General features: G+C 44.1%; 2 protein-coding genes across 2 annotated transcripts in view; both read left to right on the top strand.

Moving 5' to 3' along the window:
• LOC308302760 (integrin beta-3-like) overlaps positions 1 to 12,501 on the top strand; it is a 44,827-nt gene extending 32,326 nt beyond the window's left edge. The window contains exons 11-14 of the mRNA XM_080747051.1: positions 108 to 208; positions 1,522 to 1,644; positions 9,393 to 9,559; positions 12,142 to 12,501. Of these exons, the coding sequence (XP_080603177.1) occupies positions 108 to 208; positions 1,522 to 1,644; positions 9,393 to 9,559; positions 12,142 to 12,210 (460 nt within the window). The 3' untranslated portion in view covers positions 12,211 to 12,501. The remainder of the gene's footprint in view (positions 1 to 107; positions 209 to 1,521; positions 1,645 to 9,392; positions 9,560 to 12,141) is intronic.
• Positions 6,163 to 8,103, top strand: LOC308302761 (heat shock 70 kDa protein-like; the record flags this gene model as incomplete). Its single annotated transcript, XM_080747052.1, has 1 exon — positions 6,163 to 8,103. The coding sequence occupies one exon, from the start codon at positions 6,163 to 6,165 to the stop codon at positions 8,101 to 8,103; it is 1,941 nt and encodes a 646-aa protein (XP_080603178.1).
• Positions 12,502 to 19,602: the final 7,101 nt, after the last annotated feature.

Below are 19,602 nucleotides of genomic sequence, written 5' to 3'. Positions count from 1 at the left end.
AGCATTGTGAGCTTGTAGATCTGCTATTTCCAAAAGATTTTTTATGTTTATACATTTTGAAAACTATTGAAACAAGACGGAACTATTGCGTCTTTTTGTGTGTGTAGGGAGTGTGTGGAGTGTAAGCACTTCAAGAGAGGCAAACTGTTTGAGGACAACAGCTGCTCCCGTATCTGCCGGGACGAGATACAACTGGTGGACAGCATAGGTAAGACCACTGACCCCACCACTCATACAATCTATAGCTCTAACTGAAGAGCATAGGTAAGATCACTGACCCACCACTCATACAATCTAAAGCTCTAACTGAAGAGCATAGGTAAGACCACTGACCCCACCACTCATACAATCTATAGCTCTAACTGACCACTGACCCCACCACTCATACAATCTATAGCTCTAACTGAAGAGCATAGGTAAGATCACTGACCCACCACTCATACAATCTATAGCTCTAACTGACCACTGGCCCCACCACTCATACAATCTATAGCTCTAACTGAAGACCACTGACCCCACCACTCATACAATCTATAGCTCTAACTGACCACTGGCCCCACCACTCATACAATCTATAGCTCTAACTGAAGACCACTGACCCCACCACTCACACAATCTATAGCTCTAACTGAAGACCACTGATCCCACCACTCATACAATCTATAGCTCTAACTGAAGGCTTCATAGGTAATACCACTGACCCCACCACTCATACAGTCTATAGCTCTAACTGAAGACCACTGATCCCACCACTCATACAATCTATAGCTCTAACTGAAGGCTTCATAGGTAAGACCACTGACCCCACCACTCATACAGTCTATAGCTCTAACTGAAGACCACTGATCCCACCACTCATACAATCTATAGCTCTAACTGACCACTGACCCCACCACTCATACAATCTATAGCTCTAACTGAAGACCACTGACCCCACCACTCATACAATCTATAGCTCTAACTGAAGACCACTGACCCCACCACTCATACAATCTATAGCTCTAACTGAAGACCACTGACCCCACCACTCATACAATCTATAGCTCTAACTGAAGACCACTGACCCCACCACTCATACAATCTATAGCTCTAACTGAAGGCAGCATAGGTAAGACCACTGACCCCACCACTCATACAATCTATAGCTCTAACTGAAGGCTTCAAGCACCTTTTGTATTCTGCAAGGTCAGTCCTTTGCATATGAATCTCTTACCCCCAGGTCAGTGGTTCTCAACCTGTGGGTTGGGACCACCAGGGGGGTCCCCAAATTATTCTGGGGGGTCCCCAGATGATTGACTTAATGTGAAACATTGTTTTCTCACTCAACAGTAAACAAAACTGCACATTTCTAAAGTGACAATTTAAGGACTTTTTAATATCTCTAAAATTAAACATTGTCCAAATTGTCCAAATTGGCAGAAAATAGCCTATCTACATGCTCACAACGCCTCACAACAATTCAAAAATAGCAGACCTACAAGACCACAGCACGTCAAATCATTCCATCTGTGTTCCGTCTAGTGTTCCATGACACCAATGCAGTGAACTGTACCTACAAAGATGAGGACGACTGCGTCGAACGCTTCCAGTACTATGAAGACAAGACGAGCGGCAAATCCATCCTGTTTGTGGTCAAAGAGCCTGGTAAGAATCACAGCTTTATACCAGTAGCTGGGTCCTGTAAGATACATACATTTATAGGTGTGTCGTGTAAGATGCATGGATCTGTAGAGCAGGGGTTTTCAAAGTGGGTGACGGGGCACCCTGGGGTGCTGTGATGGCAGTCCAGGGGTTCCGCAAGATAATTTGATGATAATTGGAATTTATTTGGACAAAATATTTAGTATCATTTTAAACTTGAAGTACATTTATTTTTGTCAGTTCTAACTAAAATGGCTATAATCTCAACGGTTTCCTCGCAACATAATCACTAAAATATCGTCACTGTCGGGCAGAAACCTCGTATCTCCAAGTTTCAAATGTGTACGTCTTTTGGTAAAGCAAAGCCCTGCTTCATCATACAAGACTGTCGCACAAAACTAGTGAGAAAAACAGCCGATCTACAAGCACACAGATCAGGGGAACCCCTGCTGTAGAGAGTCCTGGTAAGAAGAAAAGAAGTCTACACACTGTAATGATCGAAGCTCCCAGGATACAACTTTAATGTTGTATCCTGGGATGCGACATACTAGTGTTATGGCCGATTCACATTGAGCCGATCCCGGCGACGATCAGATGTCGGGCTGTATTGTATGACCTCCCCGGGAAATTCGTGAGTTCGGCCATGAACTCGGTCTTGGTTTTGAACGCGACCACGACCCGATTTGAGTATGTTAATGGCCTTTTTATGACCTCGCCGGTGCCTAGGATATTATCTAGCAAGCTTGATATTCTCGCACCGCGGGGTAGAAATCGCTGACAGAGTCGTGTGAATGTTCTCCCGGAGATTCTCCAGATAATCTTTCCAAGCCAGTCCATGCCCTAATATCTTCTGTGGGTGTACATCATGACTGGGGGATGTTCTTCCACTGAATAAACTGTGAATTTCGTCACCTAAAGAAGTGATATTAAGGGATTTATTAAGAACCTACACTATAACATACAAACTATTTGAGTAAACTATTGCAGTGTGTTTATATAAACACACTTCTCATTTCAAGCTGCTCCATACTGTAGCACTATGAGCAGTGGAGAGGTCGGCATCCTTCCTTTTTTTAAACACAACATGCTGAAATCGTGCAGATTGTAACCAGTATCTATTAATGAGACAACAACTCATATGGTAGTTTAAGACTTCGGCTAAATGAAAATGTGGGTGTTTCCGCTTACTATGTCATGCCCAAAATAGGGTCACCACGGTTCATTTGGTTAACCAAAGAGCATCTACAACTCGTGCCAAACCACCCTGTCACATTAACAGAACATGGTGAATAACGCAGGCAGAATGCCATCCAGTGCCTCGTTAGCAGACATTAACACAAACCTTCATCTCCCCGCATTCTTGCTCTGCACTCCATCCTGTTCAGCATGCTCTTCACCCTTCACCTCCTTCCTCTTCTTGTTAAGGAGGAGTGTGTGTGTGTGTGTGTGCGCGTGCGTGCGTGCGTGCGTGCGTGCGTGCGTGCGTGCGTGCGTGCGTACGTGCGTGCGTGCGTGCGTGTGTGTGTGTGTGTGTAATCACTCGCGGTGCCTTTAGGGTAGTCTGCCCCGGCCAGGGGTTTTTGGGGCTGTTTTAATGGACGCGTGGGTTTCATTTAGGGCGCGACTAGGTAGGGAGGAAGTGCGCCGCACATCCCCTTGAAGGTGGGAGCGCCCCGCTGAGAAGAAGACGGTCGTAAAAAAAGAAAGGAAAAAAACTCGTAGCTCCGTCCCTCTGGAGGAACGCGCTGATGCCACACAATCCTGAGGCGGAAAGGTTGAGAGGAGGGGGGGATAGGGGGATTAGAGAGAGAGAGAGAGAGAGAGAGAGAGAGAGAGAGAGAGAGAGAGAGAGAGAGAGAGAGAGAGAGAGAGAGAGAGAGAGAGAGAGAGAGAGAGAGAGAGAGAGAGAGAGCTATAAGGACTTTCATATGTCATGGGTTGTAGATCAGTGGTTCTCAACCTGTGGACCGGGGCCCACTGGTTGGCTGGTGGGCTTTGAGCGAGTGGGCCCTCAAATAATTGGCTAAACTCCAAGATTGTATTGATCTTGGAGGCCAGTTGAAAATGCAATTTGATGTCATCATCAAAGTGTACTTTGTAAGCCAAACCCCACAATCAATCCTCCAGTTCTTGGCAACCCCTTCTGTGTTTCATAGAACTGGAGGATTGACTTTTTTATTTTATTTCCACACAACTCCAAGGTATATTAATGAGTGACACAGTTCATGTTGAGACGTTCAAGTGGCCCCTGATCCAGGAAAGGTTGAGAACCACTGCTGTAGAAGGTTGAACAACGGCGTAGCAAGAAGTGATAGAAGAGGGAGAACGGAGCAGGAGACAAACAATCAAAAAGCTGGCAAAGCGTTCTTTCAGCAGGCTGGCTGACGGAGCACATTCTCAGGCTCTCATGGAGCTCATTGCTGTGTTTTGACTGGGATCAGCTGCGCTGGTCAGCAGTGCGCTGGAGAACATCTTGAATTAAACAAAGTAACAAAACTAAATTGCGCAAAAACTGAACAGCGGGCAACAGCCGGCTACTCTCTCTGGACGATAAAGATCTCCTAGTGGGCGTTACTGCCGTCATTACCGTACGTCCGCCATTGGTTAAAAACAAAGCAACAACGTTGGACGACGTTCCTCCGACCACTTTTCGACTATCGCCTCTTCGCTTTCAAGTTGTTGCCGGGTTCCATTGATAAATAATGCGCTTCCGGTAAATACATGAAGCCGGCTGTCGGCCTGAATGACTGTTAAAGGCAAGCACTTACATTGCTTCCATATCGCGAGATTGTAATTGCTTGTCATTGTAACTTGGGTGTGCATGTCCATGATGTATGCTTTTATAAAATATTATATTTTATTTTATTTATTAGTGTGTTAGATATACATTTTGTAGTGGATACATGTGTCCAGATGCCTGTTCAGATAGTAGCCCATGGGGGCCCTAAGCGTGAATCTGCTAAAAAATAATAGGCCTAATATTTTTTATCATTTTTTAATCCATTTTATAATGGAAATATATATATATATATATATATATATAAAATATATATATATAAATGAATAAATACAAAACGACAACAACAGGCAACGTATTTTTGCAATGTTTGAAAAATAATAGGCCTAATATTTTTTATAATTTTCTAATCCATTTTATAATGGAAATATATATATATAAATACAAATATATATATAAATGAATAAATAAAAAACGACAACAACAGGCAACGTATTTTTGCTATGTTTGATTTGTTCTTTTCTTATTTAAATAAAAAAATGAAAACTTCCCCATGGGGTGCTGGAACACCTGCAGCACCCCTAGTTCCCACGCACTGGCAGAGTCCTGCACAGTGGCCACTGTGCCAAATTCACTTTCACTTTCAGCGGTGTGGATGCTCGGAAGCAAAGAAAGTCACCACAGTTTGATTTGATCATTCCTTCGTCAATTATGAAGGGATTTCAAAAATTAAAACGTCTCCATATTGCTTGGGAAGTCTACTTCGCAGAGAAACCGTGGCACCGTTCGCATCGCGATTTCGGTTTGAAAACGATTAACCATGCAGTAGTTCTTTTCTGCTGAGGAGGGGGCGGTGGGGGGCCTTTTTGGTCGCGGGGCCCTACGCAGCATGCGTAGTCTGCGTGTACGGTCCGCCGCCGCTGGTTATAGACAATACTGCTCCACAACAAAGTGGTGTAGATGAATCCTACAACACCTCAGAACTTCACATGAGATCTAAGCCTACCGTGCGCCAACGTCAAAGTCACGATAAATAATCATGTAAATGCCGACAATTGCGTCAATTTCAGCGTACGCCAAAAATGTGATTTGCACCATGTTGATAAATGAGGGCCAGTGAACTGGAGGGGTTGAAAAGGACTGCTAGAGAGACAGAGCAGGAAGGGGTAGAGAGCATTCATGGAGGTAGTGGAGGAGAAGAATGATGGACAGAGGCCAACGGAGGAGTGGGGCTTTGATGTCGGCCGTAAAAGATGGTACCGCTGTGCCATTGGCTACAGACACCACAACACACATGCACACGCACACACGCACGCACGCACGCACGCACGCACGCACGCACGCACGCACACACACACACACACACACACACACACAAGCTGTGTGCCTGCAACCATGAGAACCTCCAGAACAGAACTCTGAGTATTTCACACACTATTTCAACTCCGTCACCGGCTATGTTAACTTCCACATGAGTGAAGAAATGCAGCAGTACTACGACTGTGACTTAAGCTGCTGCTTCCTATTATACATCAATAGTCCTGCACTAGTATTTCTATATTTGGAAACAATGCCTCTCAGCCAGTCCCAATGAGAGGTCAGAACTAACTGTGATGTCACAATGCCATTATAAAAGCATGTGCAGATATAATTTCTGATATAGAACTAGTTGTAAGTTGTAACTAAAGTTGTAATTTAAAATAGTTTAAAATAGAGTACAAGCTCAAGTCAAAGTTGACCTTGTCTTCATTTATATTTGTATGTAAGTAGCCTAGTTATTCAAGATGTCTGCAGCAAAGGGTATCGCTATTGGCATTGACCTGGGAACCACTTACTCCTGTGTAGGGGTTTACCAGCATGGCAAAGTCGAAATCATTGCCAATGACCAGGGAAACAGGACCACTCCCAGCTATGTGGCCTTCACCGACACGGAGAGACTTATCGGAGAAGCAGCCAAGAACCAGGTGGCTATGAACCCTACCAACACCGTGTTCGATGCCAAGAGACTTATTGGCCGCAAGTTTGAAGATGCAGTGGTGCAGTCAGACATGAAGCTCTGGCCCTTTATAGTGGTGAGTGATGGAGATAAGCCCAAAGTTCAGGTGGAATACAAGGGGGAGAACAAATCCTTCAACCCAGAGGAGATCTCCTCCATGGTCCTGGTAAAGATGAAAGAGATTGCTGAGGCCTACCTGGGCCAGAAGGTGAACAACGCGGTCGTCACGGTCCCAGCATACTTCAACGACTCGCAGAGGCAGGCTACAAAGGATGCGGGCACCATCGCAGGGCTGAATATACTGAGAATAATCAATGAGCCAACTGCAGCTGCCATTGCATACGGACTGGACAAAGTTGCATCAGGAGAACGCAATGTCCTAATCTTTGACCTGGGCGGGGGCACTTTCGATGTGTCCATCCTGACGATCGAGGGCGGCATCTTTGAAGTGAAGTCCACAGCTGGAGACACTCACCTGGGTGGAGAGGACTTTGACAACCGTGTGGTCAACCACTTTGTGGAGGAGTTCAGGAGGAAACACAAGAAGGACATCAGCCAAAACAAGAGAGCTCTGAGGAGGTTGCGCACGGCTTGTGAGAGGGCTAAGAGAACCCTGTCCTCCAGCTCTCAGGCCAGCATTGAGATTGACTCTCTTTCTGAGGGCATTGACTTCTACACCTCCATCACCAGAGCTCGATTTGAGGAGCTGTGCTCTGACCTCTTCAGGGGAACATTAGAGCCTGTAGAGAAGGCTCTTCGAGATGCCAAATTGGGCAAGGGAAGCATTCATGACATTGTTCTGGTTGGAGGCTCCACCAGAATACCCAAGATACAGAAACTCCTGCAGGACTTCTTCAATGGCAGGGAGCTGAACAAGAGCATCAACCCGGATGAGGCGGTGGCTTATGGAGCGGCTGTGCAGGCTGCTATTCTGTCAGGCGATACATCAGGAAACGTTAAAGACCTGCTGCTTCTGGATGTGGCACCTCTGTCCCTGGGCATTGAAACAGCTGGAGGAATTATGACAAATCTCATTAAACGGAACACCACCATCCCCACTAAACAAACCCAGACCTTCACCACTTACTCTGACAACCAGCCTGGCGTCCACATCCAAGTGTATGAAGGAGAGCGAGGCATGACCAAGGACAACAATCTGTTGGGCAAGTTTGACCTGTCAGGACTCCCGCCTGCCCCCAGAGGGGTCCCTCAGATCGAGGTCACCTTTGACATCGATGCCAATGGCATCTTGAATGTGTCTGCGTTGGATAAAAGCACGGGTAAAAAGAACAACATCACCATCACCAACGACAAGGGCCGGCTCAGCAAGGAAGACATCGAGAGGATGGTGCAGGATGCCGACAAATACAAAGCCGAGGATGACTTGCAGAAGGAGAGGGTCACTGCCAAGAACTCCCTGGAATCCTACGCCTACAGAATGAAGAACAGCGTGCAGGAGGACGACATGAAGGGGAAGATCAGCGAAGAGGAGCAGAGGAAGGTCATTGATCAGTGTGAACAGGCCGTAGCCTGGATGGAGAGCAACCAGTTGGCTGATAAAGAAGAGTATGAGCATCAGCTCAAAGAGCTGGAGAAAGTGTGCGGACCCATTATCAGCAAGTCGTACGGAGGAGGAATGCCCCCGGGAGCAATGCCCGCAGGCGGAATGCCCGCAGGTGGAAGCTACAGTGGGGATGCCCAAGGCCCAACCATTGAGGAGGTTGACTAAAATCCCTTCGCTCAGGTCTGAACACAAATCACTTTTGGCAGCATTCATCCCCTGCGGGAACAAATAGGTCTAATTATTCTTATTTATACAATATGATTATTTCACGGTTCACGGTTTTAAAGAAACAATGGAATCCATACTGTACTTGTAAATCCAATATCTGATTATGGGTTGTTGTCCTTACTTGAGTTTTGTTGATCATGAATAATTCACTATATCGTTTATTTTTCTAGATTTGTCACCTCTAGTCTCCTACTAAATTTGGACGGAAGAAAATATCATTTAAGTTTGATAAATAGGCCTAGATATATATATTTTTACAAGTAAACCAGCTTTCCACTGCACATGTCTAAGCTCTCCCTAGGCCAACAGAGTGGGTGTTGGCAAAAGCGATTGAGACATTTTAAATATTTATACATTTAGGAAGAAACTGCCAATTTAACCGACATTGTTAGACTGTGTGAAACCTTGCACGCACACCCCCAATAGGCCAAGGAACCGCCACGCCGTGTTTTTCAAATCATCCTCACGGTGGCGCTATAACAGCCTACTTGACATTTTCGTACCATCAACATTTCTTTCTCTAGATTCCCTTGATCAACTCCCCATATAGCCATTTGTGCCAGACTAGATTTCCCTTTTCTTCAAAACCAAAAGTCACAAAACAACACATTATCTCTTGAACCATGTTACCAAGATGTGCAGAATCAGTCAAATCTTTACATCACACTGTTGATTTGTGCAAAATGTCCACTTTGCCTGCAATATTGCAACAGCATGTATATTGTGTTCACATGTGAACCTTGAAGGTACAAGGTTCAAGTTTTTTTTATTGTTATTTTTAAGACAGGTCTTGACCGAGACAGACCTTGTCTTATCTATTCCTGTGCCTAGGGATGGGACGATACGCGATATTATCGTGATAAAAAACACTCACGATAATTGTATCGTGGAGATGTATTTTATCGTGATGGGATCAATTCTCCTTTTATTTGCCTAGCTGCATATCCGGTACCACTTAAACCCTCTATAATTGGTAAACTTGTAATATACGTACTTGATACAGACTTTTTTTCACTCTATCAAATGTCTTTGCCAAAAAATAGCCGTTCTACAAGCTCACAATGCGTCACAACGTGACACGTTGTGAGCTTGTAGATCTGCTATTTTACGGCAAATGTTCCACCCCCAGGATAATTTTGATTATCGTGATAATATCGTAAATCGTGATTTCTTTTGTCACAATAATCGTGATGTGAACATTTCATATCGTCCCATCTCTACCCCAGACTGCCCCAAAGGCCCAGACATCCTGGTGGTCTTGTTGTCCGTGGCTGGTGCCATCTTGTTCCTGGGCCTCGCAGCTCTGCTCATCTGGAAGCTGCTGGTCACCATCCACGACCGCCGCGAGTTCGCCAAGTTCGAGGAGGAGCGAGCTCGCGCCAAGTGGGACACGGTGAGTGACAGACAGCGTTACTGTGCATGCACACACACACATTTTAACGGTTTATTCATGTCCACACGATAAGACAGTACATAAGGACACAAACATGGTCTACAAGTGTAGTTTGGCAACATTTACAAGGTCATGGCACGTGTTTCTCTGATACAACAAGAATGTCACTCTGCAGCGTCTCCCAGCCATATATGGCGACCACCACCTTCCCAGTGTTTCTCAACCTTTTTTCTGCCGGGGCACACTTTTCATAGCCAAAAGATCCCAGGGGCACACCTACATTCGATATACGGTGTGTACTTTTTGGCAAATATTTGACCTGTTTGTATATAGTTTGTTGATTACTTTTGATGCAGTAATGGTCTTTTTTCTTTCTTGAGGTATTAGAAAGGTCTTAAAAGTCCCTAAATTGTGGCTGGGGACCCCAAAATAATTTGTTTTTACGTATTGCCTTCGTCAAATCGTGACCAAATTATTACTGCGCTTCATGTCGTGTTTAATTTATCTGGCAAGTTCGTAGAGTCCGCTATCTCTGATAAGCGGACGCTGTTGTGAGGTGAGGGCAGTGATGTGTGAATGAATGCTCTATATGCTCTATGAGGAAATATAGTAACCAGTGATGGTGTTGGCACCATGCCATGTAACACCATCTGGTTGTTTTTTTATTAATGTACCCGACCCATACTGTACCACACAGTCCTCTGTTCATTCTCACTATCCATTCATAGCAGTATTAAATATCTGTTTCTTTCTTTTTACCTTTTCTTTTTGAGCGGTGCAAACCGCTCCTATAAGTGGCTGTGCGTGTGTCTGTAGCCTTTTTCCTCAGCGTTTTGCCATAGTAAAATGTGTGTACGTAACATCATGTTTGTCTAGTGATGTCGTATGTCTGTAGCCTTTTTCCTCAGCGTTTTGCCATAGCAAAACGTGTGTGTGTAGCATAGCCTGTACATCCTAGACTTAAATCCTAGTCTGAAGATGTTATGCAAGCACGACCACCGCTCACTTCACATTGGGTGTGATTTTTTTTTAAACTTTTTCTTTACTTTATAAAGAAATGCATCCGATTTTTTTCCCTATTGTATTGGTACATTTGGGTCCTGCGGGAAAGAAAACCTTATACATCAATTTCTTTACACTTTCCGAGTTCGTTTGCTGTGTATCCGTCTGTCTGTCATACACACGCACGCACGCACGCACGCACGCACGCACGCACGCACGCACGCACGCACGCACGCACGCACGCACGCACACACACACACACACACACACACACACACACACACACACACACACACACACACACACACACACACACACACACACACACACCACATGTTTTTGATTCTTTGTTTTTGTGGCATGCTGTTACCCCAGAAGAACAAAAGGCAGCCAGCCCTCCCCAGAGAAGGGCTGGGTCTCTGAAATTAGCTGATGCTAATTAGCCTTTACTGGTATAGGAAGGCAGTATTGTGGTCTCACAGGCACACGCACGCACATACAGAATGCGCGCACGCACATACGCATATACAGGGCTACAAAACGCCACACACAGACACTGACAGAATGAAGGACACACCAAAAATACAGGGACACGTTGCTTTGATGCATACAGTATAACGTCGTTGTCGGGTGGAAACCTTGTATGTCCAAATTCCTTCATTTTGTATTGATCATTTTAAAAAGGATTTAAAGTTGTGAAAATAGCCTACAAGAAGAAAATAGCAGATCTACAAGCACACAACGCCTCGCACTTTTCACTAGTTTTGTGCAACAGTCTTATATTATGAGGCAGGGCTCTAATTTACGAAAAAAACGTGTCAATTTGAAAATTGGAGATACAAGGTTTCTGCCCGACAGTGACGATGACCCTTTTTGGGGGCTGCTCTCCATTCCGACATGTTGCCATTCCGACATTGACTTCTAATTGTCTGAGTGGCGGCACTTCCATAGAGGTTAGGGTTAGGGTTAGTTTCGGAATGGGGGGATGTCGGAATGGGGGGATGCACCCCTGCATGCGACCCACTTGGGCCACCCCAGTGGAAAATGTCTGTCCACCCCACTGGCCCTAGGTCTGTTGTTCTCAAAGTGGGTCCGGGGACTTGCAGGCCAGGGGTCCTTGAGGGGGTCCCAGGTGGCCCCCAGCAATATTTGCCAATGTGTATCTACATGCTCACAACGCCTTGTGTCGCGAGGCGTTGTGAGCATGTAGATCGGCTATTTTCACAATTTGGCTAAGGTTAAATTTGTCATTTTAGAGTTATTAAAAAGTCCTTAAATTGTCACTTTAGAAATGTGCAGATACCCTCTATACACTTAAACTTTATGTTGGTTTGTTACTGTTGAGTGAGAAAACAATGTTGCACATTAAGTTATTCATCTGGGGATCCCCCCCCCCCCAAAAAAAAGAAATAATAATTTGGGGACCCCCACAGGTTGAGAAGCGCTGCTGTAGAGCTCCTACAGTGGCGTCAGTTCAGCAAAAGCCAGGGTATAGCAGCTGCATACCCCTGCCATACCCAATTGACGCCCCTGAGCTCCTACAGTGGGTGACATTAACTTTCTGTCATTTTGCTCAACAGGGACACAACCCTCTCTACAAAGGAGCCACGTCCACATTCACGAACATCACTTACAGAGGCAAGGACTGATACCAAGCTGTTACTGCCAATGACCATTACAACATGGACTCTGCTGGAAGACATCTGGAATGTCACCATACAGCAGGGGTCTTCAACAGGGGGGTCCGGGACCCCTCAGAGTTACTACAGGTGGCCTCCAAATCTTTGTGTGATAGAAAAAAAATGTCTATCCCCCTTTTTTTATATTAACCACTTGAACCCTATAGTGTCCATATTCTGCGAGCCAAAAGTAGCAGATCTACAAGCTTTTCAGCAAAGAGGTTTGGTGTAGAGGGGGAGAAGAGCAGACTAAGTACAGAGTGAAAGGTCAAGTTTATATTGATGTATTGATGTATTGATGGTTCAAGTGGTTAAATGTCTGAAAACACAAATTGACATGAATTCAAAATACACTGATGATTGCGAGGTCAAACTATGACACTATATGGAATCTATGAAAAGGTTGTGGGGGTCCCCGCTTCATCTCTCTCTCAACTGAGGGGTCCTTGGCCTGAAAACGTTGAAGACCCCTGCCATACAGTGTAAAAACTAAAACAGTGTTCATTTTCAGTGGGGTGTAAGTGATATGTTTGTGTTAGGAGCTTGGAGATCATGTGGACCTCGGGATCCATAAGGGAATGGATCCCTTATGGATCCATAAGGGAATGATCCCTTATGGATCCATAAGGGATCCATTCCCTTATGGATCCCTTATGGATCCATAAGGGAATGGCGTGTCTCCAATATGGATCTGGTACTTCATGTGACCATGTGGCCTGTGATGTCAGTCATCTGTGACATACTGTATATAAGATGCATGAAGCTAAATTTGGGGGCGAGGTTTCAGCATGATCACAGGCAGCTTCATTGACTTCTGTTAAAGGTAAATATTATATAAAACAAAACAAACAGAAGAGTATTAGTGGAGGTACTGCCTGCTGGCAGTGTGCATACAACGTATGGCACTAAACAGTCCAACGGTTTGTGAAGTGAACTCCAACAAAACATTGTCAGAAAGACACACACACACACACACACACACACACACACACACACACACACACACACACACACACACACACACACACACACACACACACACTAGGGCATTCACCAAATATTCGAATATTTGAATATCAAAGTCACTATTCAACACTGTTCACCGAAGTCGAATATTTGCTTTTTTTATTTTTTTATTGTTTTCCCTTTAAAACACATATAGTTTATAAAGCTTGGCTAGATAGTAAGTCATAAGAATGAGTTGTCAATGGCCCTGGTGGATGAATTTTTAATGCTCTATACCAGGGGTTCTCAAACCTTTTTAGGCCGTGACCCCCAAAATAAACATATTTGAACTGGGGACCCCCACCCTGACAAGCACTTGGAATGGTAGGTATTACATTTAATGTGACTCGGTTCCACAGATAAATATTGTGAAAATAGCAGATCTACATGCTCACAACGCCTCGCGTTGCGAGGTGTTGTGAGCATGTAGATCTGCTATTTTCACAATGTTCGCCTATTGCTTACTTAGTATTTGACAGTTTGGCCAGTCCTGTCGAATATTCGACTATTCGAATACTTTGAGGTCGAATAATTCGAATACTAGTAAAAATCACTATTCGTGAATGCCCTAACACACGCACGCACGCACGCACGCACGCAAGCACGCACGCACGCACACACACACACACACACACACACACACACACACTTGCTGCCATAGACCTCTGTTACTGAACACTCAAGAATATAGATCTATTTTACACTTATAACAAAAAGATATATCACTTGCACCCCCTTTTAACTTTGGTTACATTTGTATTCTCTCATTGTACATTGTACTCTCTCAGAGTGTACAAACGGTTTGAAATGAACACTGCGGATTTCATGTGCAGGTCTCTACTGTCACTTAGACGAAGATGTAAAAAATTATTTGTTCCTGTAAATATGTATAGCTGATTCCAATGACATATTTGTGTAAGGGATTTTCGCCATTCCACTTCTGTTGCAGCGATAGCTTTTTGTGCCTGGACGTCGTATGATATGGGAGACTGGGAATTCTAATAGTCCAATCAACTTGACTGGAGGAATGCTGGAACACATTCTTTTTAGTTTGTGACCAGAAGCAGATATTGATGTTGTGCAACACGCACGCACACACGCGCACACACACACACACACACACACACACACACACACACACACACACACACACACACACACACACACACACACACACACACACACACACACACACACACACACACACACACACACACACTCTCACTCACTCACTCACGCACACACACACACACACACACACACACACACACACACACACACACACACACACACAAAAAAACACTCATAATTTTCTTATCGAGCTGTTGCGTGGTTTCCTGTTATTTGGGCTCTGGCGTGATAATGCTTTCTGCCAACGTTCAGATAAGTGACATTTCAATATGTATAATAATGTGGTTTTGAGAGCACCGTTTGTCACTCTCCCAAAAAGAAACAGAGTGTAAGGAACAGACGCCCCTCCCCCCCTCCCCCCCAAGATAAGCCATTTCCTGTGTGCAGAACCAGCGCTTCCTTAATAAAGAGTGTAATGTTTCACGTATAAATGTAAAGAGATGTGCCGAATGTGCTCGCATGCATGTACAAATGCACACAATTGTGTTTTTTCAAGCATGTTAACCAACGAATATGTACAAGTTCACAATGCATTGCGTTGTGAGACAAGACATTTGGTGTGTAAAGCGGGGAGAAAAAAAGAAGGGGACCAAGTTTAGACGAAGTTTGATCCCCGGGCTCTTCCTGGATTTGTGTCAAAATGCCATTGAGCAAGGCACTAACTGCACTTACAAGCCCTAACTGTTCCAGATGAGCAGGCAGGGGCGTCACCGTGTGCCGCGCTGCGAGCTTGTAGATCTGCTATTTTTGAAAAGTCGTGAAAATGTGTGCAAATCTTTGAATATACCTGTATGTATTTTTAAGACAACATTTGTAACTCAAGTGCCGCGAGCTTGTATATCTGCTATTTTTCAATTGTTAAAGCATAGGGGCCCCACTGAATCCTTGTACCCAGGGCCCAGAATTTGGTGCGACATCTGTGCAGTGCCGGCTTAATGCGAGGGCTTTAGGTGCTGCAGCACACGGCACCAAGCTTTTTTGGGAGGGGGGGCCAAAAAGTGAAAGAAGACTCAACTATCTGTGAAATATAGAAGCAAGTGCTGGTGACACACTTACAAAGTGGTACGTACCACACTGGGCACCACGAAGGGTTAATCCGCCCCCTGCATCTGTGTGTGTTTGTGCGTGCATGCGTGTGTGTGTGTGTGTGTGTGTGTGTGTGAGAATGTAACACATTGTTAAGCACATTGTTAAGCACTTTGGATGAAGGTGTCACACCGTAGCAATGCAGACCATTTCATTTACTAATGTCCCTATTCTGTGGGGATTCTGCAAAAAAATAACAGATCTACAAGCTCATCACGTCACCATGCTATATCATGATGCTATGTTGGGCAAACATTGGTGTAGAGGGGAGAAAAGTAGGGGGGGGGGGGGGGGGGCTAGGGATATATCCCCAGGGGGACCCAGTCAAAGACTTAAAAAAAATGCAGATGTACAAGCTCGCAGCGCGGCACTCGGTGGCGTGCTGTGAGCTATTTTTCAATAGCTAAAGTATAAAATAATTAAGGCCCCTCCACCTTGGGCCCTAGTAGCTCAGTCCCACTCCCCCCCCCCCCCCCCCTTGTGACGCCCCTGGACAGGTCTCACTTCCTCTAAAAATGAACTAATGCACATCGCCATATGTCAGTGAAATAAGTTCTGTTGTTTTAACGTTCCAATTGCAAATGTGCTTTTAGACAATCTTATTTCTTTGCCTTAATAAAGTTTTTATCGATCCGTTTATGTAACTGTCTGTGTCTAAGTCTCATTTATTAGCAGTATAGAATTATTTATTATTGAATATTGTGTCTAAGAAATTAGATGCTTGTATCAAGCAGGACTCATTTGACAGTAGGAACTCTCTAAGCCAGAGGTCTTGGGCAGGGGGTCCGGGACGGCGGGACCCCTAGGCCTATAGGGAGTCCTCAGAGTTACTGGAGGCTACCAAATCTTTACGTAATAGGAACATTGTTTTATGTACATTAACCAGTTGAGTCCAAGCACTCCTATTCTGAGGCGAACATAGGTCGAACATAGCCGATCTACAAGCTCACAACGCCTCACAAAAGAGGAAAGTAAAGAGTGAAAACTAAGGTCAAGTTTATTGATGGTTTATTTGGTTAAATGTCATGAATCCAACACTGGTTTCAGTGCTGTTGACCAAGTCTATGACGTCTAGAAATCTAAGGAAAAGTTACATTTGCAAACTATTATTTTATACAATCTGTAGTTTATTAGGGATTTACTGCACAATCAAACTTTGAAACTATACATAACAAACTGTTTACAGTCAAACACATTTTCATCCTCAAATATTGGTGTTTCTCTTTAAACATCTCAAACATTTTCAATACCGTTTAGCAGTTTGTCAAATCAAATTTCTGACTAAATCAGTACTGGCACAAAGTGCAGTTGGTGTACTGTGTGAACTGTACTTCTATCACAGTCTCCCGATTCTACCTGTCATCAAATCGTAATAAGCTGGAACTCACCGCTCCATCACAATCAAAGCTTTCTTTATTATATCCTGAAAGCCTGGGATGTAAAGTATTTAGTAGTTACTTGCAACAGAGCAGTACGTGTTAGATAGATAGATAGATAGATAGATAGGTAGGTAGGTAGGTAGGTAGGTAGGTAGATAGATAGATAGATAGATAGGTAGGTAGGTAGGTAGGTAGGTAGGTAGGTAGGTAGGTAGATAGATAGATAGATAGATAGATAGATAGATAGATATTTTTATTATCCCACGGGGGAAATTCAATAGCCCAGAGGCAGCACAGCAGTTAAAGGTTACAAGTTACAAAGAGGTAAGAAAAAGCAAGGCACAATAAAAAGAAGAATAAAAACATAAATTGTTGAAAAAGCTGTCACAAAAAAATAATATATACTACATAAAGTGACCAAGAAACATTCAACGCTCATAAGTGACATGTCTCACACACACACACACACACACACACACACACACGCACGCACACACACACACACACACACACACACACACACACACACACACACACACACACACACACACACACACACACACACACACACACACACACACACACACACACACACACACACACATATGGGATCTAGGCCTACTGATTTGTCTCCCAAATGGGTTGATTGATTGCTTCCAGACAGTGAAGAAGTATTCAGTTCATTAAAGCAATGGTTATTGTGGGGTCCAGGGACCTGTATATAAGGGGTCCCTTTCCAGGAGGTCCCCAGCTAAATGATGGGGTCCTCCAAATCTTCCAATCCTTTTTATATTAACAACTTGAACCCTAGTGTCCATATTCTGAGAACTGTAGCCAAAAATAGCCAATCTACAAGCTGCAGGGGTTGTGAGCTTGCATATCTGCTATTTTCGGCAAAGAGGTTTGGTGTAGAGGGGAAAAAGAGCAGACTAAGTACAGAGTGAAAGGTCAAGTTTATTATAGTAGGCTATTGACAGTTCAAGTGGTTAAATGTCTGAAAACAGAAATTGACATGAATCCAAAATACACAGATGATTGTGCTATCAAACAATGAAACTATATAGGAATCTGTGAACAGGTTGTGGGGGGTCCCTGCTTCATCTCTCTCTCAGCTAAGGGGTCCTTGGCCTAAAAACGTTGAAGACCCCAGATCTAGGCCTATAACATTTAAAATATTTCCTTCCTTGAAATAAAACAACAAAAAGGTTGAGAATCAACTGTGAGTGTGAGACCCATATCTAGCATTGGTAGACGTGGACTTGTGCATTTAAAGTTATGCACTGGCGCCATCTGATGGGGAGAACATGTCCTCGCCAGACAGAGTATTGTTGTCAGTGAGAGTGAATGTAAACATTAGTGGTGTGTCGAGATGGGATTTATGGCTCTTTGAAGTGAGCCGGATCTCTGGGATCCGTTCCTTTCAAAGAGTCGTTCAAAAGACTGTCTCATTTTAGTTAGTTAATTTGGTTATTTAGTTATTACTTTGTAGATTTTGATTATAATTACAAATAACTTCAACCCTTTATACATTTTGGCCATATATAGACTATATTTCCGCCATTTGAAAATAGACGATCTACAAGCTCACAATGTGTCTTGTGAGCTTGTAGATCTGCTATTTTCAAATGATTTTTCTACATTTTATTCATTAGAAAACTTTAACTTAATGAGTACTTTCTATTGGTACTTAAACTTTAAGTAGATTTTGATTACAATACTTTTGTGTAGGCTACTTTTACTCCATGGCATGAACATTTTGAATTCCAGACCAACATTATTTCTACATTGCAATATTGATACTTTTACATACTTTTTGATACTTTTTTAAATAATTTACTCCCCCTCATATAAAAAAAGAAAAAAAGAAAAAAGAATGGCTCCCTCACTATTAGTGCGAACCGGATCCCATCGTTCATTTCAAAGAGCCGTTTAAAAGACTCGATTCGTTCGTGAACGTCCCATCTCAGTGTGGTGGGCTTTACGCTCCTCCAGCAAGGCTGATTCACAACTCATTTTAGACTGGCTATAATTATTTGCTATTGGCGAGCCTGTGTTCGTGTAAAAACTTGACGCTTCTGAAATTGTTTTCAGTTTCGTTTTTTCAACAGCGTGGTGTGCGACGTGTACATGTGCGTGTAGTGGGAGTGTTTTTTTTTTTCCCACGACCACCAGACCAGTGTGCGTGGGACCTCCAGAACGATGCGTTGACAACACAAAGCGAGCAGCAGTCGGCAGCACTCGACTTCTCTGCTGGAGTTTTTTTTTTTTCTTTTTTTCTTTTTTTTTTATAATCGCCGCCTTTTATCGTTAAACTCCGGAGGAAGTAGTAGTGGAACAAAAACAAAAAGGTGTCACGGACGGTGCAGTATAGTTCGTGGCGTGGCGTGTTTTTAGTTATAAGTAACAGCGATATAATAACGACACGAATCAAAAAGTTAAGAGGAACCAAAGCAAGCAAGGGATGCGTACGGTGTGACTGTGTTATTCACACACCGAAAAACAACAACAACAAGGGGAGGACGAGTGTCTCCTCCTCCTCCGGGGCTCCAGAGCAGACAGAGCGGTGTTGAGGGTGTTCACCCCGGGTCGGTGGGGCCGAGGAAAGGCCGAGGATCGATGATCGGCCTCCTGATGCCACCACGACCAGCAGCAGCCGCACAGAGCGACCCGACAGCCCGCTGCAGCTAGCAGGAGATCCCTGACCCCCCGCGCCATGTCTGCAAAAACACACCGAGTGATGATGATGATGATGATGATGGGG

The sequence above is a fragment of the Nannobrachium achirus genome (genome assembly GCF_963921795.1).
Source record: "Nannobrachium achirus genome assembly, chromosome: 18".
In the NCBI taxonomy this organism is placed as follows: Eukaryota; Metazoa; Chordata; class Actinopteri; order Myctophiformes; family Myctophidae; genus Nannobrachium; species Nannobrachium achirus.
The sequence above is the reverse complement of the archived record's forward strand: the minus strand, read 5'-3'. Positions and strand labels throughout refer to the sequence as shown.